This window comes from Volvox carteri (genome assembly GCF_000143455.1).
Source record: "Volvox carteri f. nagariensis unplaced genomic scaffold VOLCAscaffold_1, whole genome shotgun sequence".
In the NCBI taxonomy this organism is placed as follows: Eukaryota; Viridiplantae; Chlorophyta; class Chlorophyceae; order Chlamydomonadales; family Volvocaceae; genus Volvox; species Volvox carteri.
The window spans coordinates 2414827-2422778 of NW_003307545.1; the positions used below are offsets into that span (position 1 = coordinate 2414827).

Consider the following 7952-nt stretch of genomic DNA (forward strand, 5'->3'; position numbering starts at 1 on the left):
CTAATAGCCGAATGAGGGATGTGAACCCCTGTTATTGGAATGCCCAGCCTATAATGATATTCGTGCTGAAGAAGGATTCGATCATCAACAGAGCATGTTGGAGGCCATGCAATGGGAACCCGCACGTCTGGCGAGGAAATTGGAACGTATGTGGGCTCACCGAAACTCAATTACCCCCTTTAGACGCTAGTCTGGGCTGATGTGCGGTGTTTTCCTTTCCTCCGTGGCTTTTAGGTGTTGTAGTATTACCCTTGGGCCCTCGGCTCGTATGGGTAATCTTACAGGTATGGGGTCACGCACCCCCAACCATGTAACACACACACACACATAACACGTCTTCGTCGCAATTAAGCCCGTGAAATTTTACGGGTGCTGTGCATTACGGCTTGGGGGATTACGGGTCAAGACCTTGTGATTACGGGTAATGTAACCTGTGGATGACTTCCAGCACGGGCAACCAACAAAATGTCACCTGTGTTATTCCTTATAAAAGGAATGCTTTGGCAACTTAAAAATAAGCATGTGTACAAATTTTCTTGGCCGGTGATTACATGTGAAGACCACGTGATTACGGGTAAACATGAATTTACGGGTGAAAACCTTTCCCAGAGTGGTATGCATGATATGTTGTAGCTTACCCTGGCAAGCAGGTCCCTTGACACCGTAGACAGTAGTCCTAGTAGGGATGCTTGAAGCCGGACAGGGCCCACACGCCCAATTGTTTCCCAAATTTGTGCAGAAGGCGTTCCCACAGGGCTGCTGGGCACAGTAGTCCACTGCATGTACCGTTGCAGCAAGCATAAATTAGGACGACGGAATTAGCTAGAGCGAGTGATGAGTGCACACAGATGCATACATATGAACCGATTAGATGCGCACCCACATACATGTATGTGTATATGCATGCATGGATGCATGCATGCATACTTACATACATGCATACTTACATACAATACAAAGATAATGTGCACGCATACACACACCTACCAGCAGATGGGAACCCTAAGACCTCCAGCTCAGTGACTTGTAGATAATAATCAGGTAGTGTTTGGCTCGGGTTCTTGTTTTGAAGTGTGACCCAGCGCCCCACCCGGGGTGGATCCAAGGTGACGACTTGAGGCGCACAAATGCCCAAATTCTTGGTCTGCTTCCAAACCAACGGATTCCGTGTAATGCTGCTCGTGTCTGCCCACCCCATCAAGCTGACATTTCCAACACGCAACTCTGCAGACTGCAGACGGCCACTGCAGCAGACGCAGCGGTTGTAGATAACCACACGAACAATTGTGGACACGACACCCAAATCCACAGAGAGCCATGTTGCTGATGTATCATCATTGGCGGTGTGGAATACAGGGAAGTCGGCCCTTAGACCATCCACAGCACGGTAGGGTGCATAATAGTTGTCATTGTTATTGTAGATAGAGGAGGCATACGCAGGCTTGCGCAAGGCTAGATTGGAGAGGCCATCCGTGGCCACGACGTTGTCGGCTGTTTATTATGAAGCAGTACATGCATGCATTATACAGATTGGCGGCGGCAGAAGAGAAGTAAGCTCCGTGAGTATAAGCTTCACTGTTATGTCCTGTGGGATATTAATAATGGTCATTATCCTTGCGCCGAAAGCTCTATCTTGCTCAAAGCAAGCATAATCATCTTAATAGTAGTTGACACATTATGATAATCCGTCTAGGCTGCCGCCGCTTCAGAGGAAGTTGCACAATGCATGATCATTCAACTTCTCAGATGGTTCGTACATCCACTAGCTATATACAATACATCCACGTTCGTCAGTAAACGTTTTGGTCATCTATAGGCAACACTCTCTGTCGCCTATATAGCTATAGATGATCATTATTTTACTGGCGTTCGAGTAGTGCGTAATCGTCCTATAGTGCTGTATCATGGCCGCCCGCTGCGTGCCGTTCGTAAAGATAGATAGGACCAAAGATAAATAGCACATATAGAGTCATTGGTACAGAACGGTGTTTAGACCGTGTTTAGACCGTAGACGGTCTAAACACCGTGGCAAGCGGCCAACCTAGGTAGGCCGCCTGAAAATAGATAGTCTGCAGACTAACAAGCATTTTACAGGCAGGTGGGTTATTGGTGCTGCTGATGATGAGAAATTACTTGCTATCGATCGATAGGCATCCTGAAGTCGCAATTATTATGTAGTGCAAGCACGAATACATATACGCTACCATATACGTACCAACTGCAAAGATCCTGTTAGCCCACCATCCACCAAACTGCTGGCTGTTGTCAGCAACAGCTGGATAGGTGCAACCAGAGCTAGGTCCAAGAGATGTAGCCCATTGGAGATCGTTGCCGCCAAAACATTGACTGCCGTATTGAAGGCCGTAAAACTTCAAACCTGCATATATGCAACATTATTATTGTACACATGCAAGGGTGCATATGCACGCTCGCATGCATGTGAGCGTCTTATAAGACGCTCGTAATTACCTCTTACGCTTGCTGCTAAGTTTCGTTGTATATCCTGTGTTTCTCTATTAATAAAGGGTTAACAGAATAAGCATTAATACCATGAAGTGCAGAAACCAAGCATGTATCCGCGCACAAAATCGTTCCCATGCATAGCATACGTAACTGCCAGTGTATGCAACAGCAGCAGTGCTGTACGACAAGTCATTACGTATGTTTTACGTATACGGTAGCCAGCTGGAAATGATATGCATGTTACTTTTGGTGTTCTATGTATCCTAGCACATCGCCATGGTGTAAATTTTAGGCATACACACCCGCCTGACGTGCAAGCATTTCGCAGAACTGGGGCAGCTTGAATTCTGCTTGCATATCTGCTCCATCGAGACGTGTCGGTAGACGTCGTGTGGCATTATCCGCGAAGCAGCCAAGGTCCAAGCCTGAGTGAGGCATGCGTACGCAGGAAATTGAGGAAGACGCGTCGTACGGCAAGGCAGCAGTCATAAACACAAGGGGAGCAGAACGGCACACATGCTGCTGTGTAAAACGGTCTCTGCATAGATCCGTCTTCTTTCATTGCGGACAGAGTAAACCAAGTCATAATAAGCAAGGCATGCATTGCGGTTATGCATAAAAGGACAAGTACATATGCGATTAAACTTCCTTAATGGTGACTGGATACGGATATTGGATATTCTGTACATGCGCATTCCTGACTATAGATATATCCCAGGCTTACTCAGGGTATGCAGGCCATTGGCCCAATACCCTCCACATGTTTTGGAGGCGTCGCCAGCGCATTGCATAGAACACTGGGTGCTGACACCGAAGCCGGTGGCCCGCTTCAAGTCGTTTCCGCCAAAGCAAAAAGAGCCGTATTGCACGCCGTAGAACTTGTATCCTGCACGCCATATGTACATGGAACACCGCCGTGCATGCGAAGTGTTACATCATGGCTTTTCGTAAAAACCGAACGGTGGATGCAGATCCCATAATATGCTATTTTCCCCCCCTCTAGATCTAGCGGTAGAGGGCGTCCTCGACTTCGGTCAGCCTCAGGATCCCCATATAGTGTCGACGTCAGCACCCACAGGAAAACCAGCGGCCTCGTGATCGGGGCCTGCCACTTCACGCACAAACACCGCTTCAGCTGAAATCTTCCAATCTGGATCAGAGCCCGGGTTCCTGCTTGACACTATTGTTATGTCATGACTTGGCCACCGTTCGGTTGCATCCATGGGTGCAATTTACAATTTAATCGTATGAAGATGATTTACTTATCTCGTACCTCGTGATATGCTCAGAATCATCCTACACAAAGTCAATATAGCTTCACACAAACACAAAGCGTCTGAGCTCTTTAGCTCAGCTGAACAGACTGTGGGCCAAGAAAGGCCGCTGAAACTGCTGCAGATCTATCACGAAGGCACACATCGCAGTGTGGTGCCGCGGAATTTGGGGTGTTCCTGTGTGCGTGTGTTGCCAGGTAGGGCCAATAAAAAATATAATTTGCAACCTACTTGCTTGCAAATGCAAGTCCATCCGATGGCTAGGGCTAAGTGTACTTGCAAGAACACTTAGCCCCTAGCGATCGGATGTTAATGGTCGATCCGTAACTTTACTTAAATCACTATGACGTGTATATTACTTGCGAGTGGCATACATTCAGCACTGGTGACAACGCATGTACACATGCTTGCGTGCGTATGCATGGACAATCTCGCTCCAAATACGACATTTTCAAATATAGTAGGTTTCGACCTGTAGCGGCCACGTTTGGGGGTTTTCGGACCTGCGACCCATGGGTCTGATTGCCTGTAGGGCGAGTACGACCGCATTTCCCAAAGTATTCATTATGGGGTTTAACATATCGTATTCAATACGACTATGCTGCATGGACAATGTAGAGGTCCTCCCCGTCCTTGCTTTCCAATTTACCTACACATATGGAGCCTATTATTGTTACTCTAAATTCTCAGCAGTGTGGTTTGTCCGTCGCTGATGGCTCAGGTTTGCCCTCAGGGCGGAGGTCAAGCGGACGTTATCACCAATGCTGCGTTCAGTCGTCTAGTGCTATGTGTCAGTTCTCTCGGCCGTGCCAGTGCGACTGCGCTGGACAGCGCTGTGTGCGCTTTGATTGTGCCGTGTGGCGCTAGACCGCGCTTCGGTGCTCACGCGCCCCTGCTGTCGCTCTGAGAGTGAGCAGCAGTTTGCAGTAGTCTAAGACCCCTTGGCCCCGAGCCCCGTTTCTGCCTCACTCTGTTTCTTTCCGGCACCCTAAACGCAAATGTAGGACAAACAAGCCGCAAAGGCTGTGGGACATAATCTCAATTATTCAGACGATGATACATAGCCTGTACCCCTCTTGCACGTGTACATACAGGCTTGTTAGCCCCCGGCCGCAGCCAAAGTAATACCGATCGTTATGCATCTGCGCAGGCAGCAATTATGCGCCGTGTCCTGGAAATTTACTGTCCCTGTGTCTGTGGCCATCTGCAAGCACACATGCTTGCTGCGGCACATGTGCCTGTACAGGCCTGCCTACCGAGCGACCAGAAACACACTTGTTTGGCATTTGGAAAAAAGAGGCCGACCTGTACATATTCATTTCTCCAGCCAAAAACGTCCATTGCTGCCAGATTGCTCCGTAGTTTGCAGAACTTAGTATTTGCAATTATAGAATAGATATGAGGGGCCGTAAGGAGGTCACGCCCGTTAGTCAACGCGGCATAGCAGCATGTATGACCGGTCTTCACATAGCCAAAAATGCACAAGTGAATAACTCGAACGTCGAACAGACGACAAAATAGCAAGATAAGGCAGGACCTGTTCGACCTGGGCACGTTCCCGTTCCTTGACGCACTGGAGGAGTGGCTGGACAGCAGCAGCAGTGGCCGGTACATGAGGAACCGGTAGAGTCCCAGTGTGCTGTGGTTTGCAGTGGCAGGTGACGGCCTTTGATTTGCTATGCGGTTGCTTGCTTTGGGCCTTTGCTTGGTCGGATTTACTTTTTGTTCACAAACAGTGCCAGAACTATCTACGCATGTGCACGAAGAGTGGACACACGAACGGAAAAACGCGCCAACTCAGTGCATGACTCTCTTGGGGTCTCCGAGGCCTAGGGGAGTTGTAACACATATCGGGGGGGTCTGAGGGGGGCGGAACCCCCCCCCCAGCGCCTCACAATTAAGGAATAAATTAAGACAACCCTAGCAACTTTGTTACTAAAGTTGGAATAAATTGAGACCCGTCCTAAACGAAAAAAACCAGATTGTTCCTCTGTTTGTCTAACTATTGACATACGTACCAGCCTCCCGAGCATATGCCGCGCAGAGCCTTGGTGTCATATCCGCCCTTTCGCCAGAAAGAAGCACGGGGAGGGCGCGATTAGGCTCACCCCGGTCCTTATAGCACCCCAGATAGTAGCCGGAGTCGTAGCCTGCACGGATGCGTGGAAAAGATAGGAGGCACGCAGCAGGCGCAGATAGGTTGGGTGGAGGTGGTCGTAGGCTGCAGGAAGATATGATTAAATCCAACAGCATGCAGCAGCAAGGTCGGTAATGACAGATGCAAGGATGAGTAGCTGACACACAGTACGGTGTACATAAAATAATATATATGTATATGCGCGATACACTTAACGAGCATCTTGACAGGCCTTATCAGCGGTCAGCTGGTATTGAGGTTGCAAACATGTTCTCAATTTGGAAGTCGTTGGTTCAATCTCGACTTCTATAAACGTTTAAGGCACAGGCTGGTGTAGGCGACCGCTAAGCCCTAGACGGATCCCTTCGAAGGGGGAGGAATGTAATAGCTGATACACAGTACGTATGCACGCGTAACAGCTACAAATACGCGACATGCTTAACGAGTATCGCGGGAGGCCTTCTCAGCGGCCAGCTACTACAAAGGGCGTACCCGCCGTGGCCACTTTCCCTTTCCCCACCAGCACACAAATAATCCACGCTTTCCCATTTCTTTCCCTCAAGGCACCATTGCTACCTAATCTATTCACGCACCGGCATTGCCTGCCTAGCCAACATCATTTCCATATTTGGGCGGGGCCCCAGCGTGAAGCGCCCAGGGGGGCCCCGCCCTGTAGGATTGCCCATGTCCGTGTGGCCATGTGGCCGTGTGTGTGTAACGGACGAAACATAATATCTCGCCCGGCTGAAATGCGTTATTGGTAAGATATTGCATTCTCTACTGCAAGGTATCTCGCCTGTAGCCAATAAAAATCGTATGAGCACAAACAAGTTTGGCTGCCTCCATGGACCGACCTCGGATGTCAAAGTCACATCAACGCCTCTCGGGCTAAATTTAATTTCAAAAGGTGCCGTGTATCTCATAATTGAACTCTGAGATGACGGCGTATGAGAACTCAAACACCCAGCTTGCATTACCATTTGCCCGCACGGGCATTCCGACTTGCCACCAGCAGGCCGACAAATCTGCTTTCATTCCTCTATGAAGTACGCAAGCTGCTCGTTTGTACATTTATTTGGCCAATGCTCGGGGCCTCCGAAGACTTGCAGTGTCGCGGCTGTGGGGCGGACTGCTGAAGCCGCTGGCGCTTCAAGGATAAACATTACAGACAGCACCGGAAAGTGCTGAGGGCTTTGGGGAAGTGTGTCGAGCTAGGCTTTGAGGGGGACGCCAAGGGCGCGTGAGCAGGCGCCCGAACACTCGGGGAAAGACTTGGTCATGGATGGGTTTTCCAGTCATGGATTTGGTCATGTATGTGGTCATGGATCCGGTCATAATTTGTCATTAAGTCATGGATCCGGTCATGGATCAGTTCATAGTTTGCATAAGCAAGTGCAGGATATGACTGGTTGGGGTCATGAAATGCGTGGTCATGATGGGATTTATGATGGGATTTATGACAAGTCATGGGACCGCAATATGACCGTATACGGTCATGGCTGCACTTTATGACCCCATACGGTCATAAAGGTGGTCATGTTCCTGGTCATAAATATGCGGAACATGACCAGGTCATATTGCGCATGGTATTCCATGATGCAACAATGCATTCCATGACCACCCTGGCCCATGTTTTGCACTCATTCCATGAGTCGTACACTGCATTCCATGACCACCCTGGCCCATGTTTTGCACTCATTCCATGAGTCGTACACTGCACTCCATGACCACCCTGGCCCATGTTTTGCTTGGTTTACATGACTCGTACACTGCATTCCATGACCACGTTGGCACATGTTTTACATTGTTTACATGAGTCATACACTGCACTCCATGACCACCCCTGGCCCATGTTTTGCACACATCCCAGAAGTTGTTCACTGTGGGCTTATAAGTCATGACCAGCAACCCATCAATATGTGGGCTCCAGACTCCAAGTCTGCTATCACAAATAAATGTATGTACTCCAACACTCCACACCGTTAAGGTGACAAACCTCAATGTTTCAGTGGATCACTCAGGTAAATCACCCACCAGTAGCATCCTATAAAGTATAACGGCGCCCCTTCAGGCGTTGA

At 49.0% G+C, this 7952-nt stretch overlaps 1 protein-coding gene across 1 annotated transcript in view; it reads right to left on the bottom strand.

Annotated features, from left to right (window-relative positions):
• Window positions 1–676: 676 nt before the first annotated feature.
• Window positions 677–7952, bottom strand: part of VOLCADRAFT_86071 (uncharacterized protein) — a gene marked incomplete at both ends in the record, with an annotated part of 11870 nt that continues 4594 nt past the window's right edge. The window contains 7 exons of the mRNA XM_002946077.1: window positions 677–756; window positions 988–1491; window positions 2216–2377; window positions 2766–2888; window positions 3188–3349; window positions 5312–5485; window positions 5756–5887. Of these exons, the coding sequence (XP_002946123.1) occupies window positions 677–756; window positions 988–1491; window positions 2216–2377; window positions 2766–2888; window positions 3188–3349; window positions 5312–5485; window positions 5756–5887 (1337 nt within the window). The remainder of the gene's footprint in view (window positions 757–987; window positions 1492–2215; window positions 2378–2765; window positions 2889–3187; window positions 3350–5311; window positions 5486–5755; window positions 5888–7952) is intronic.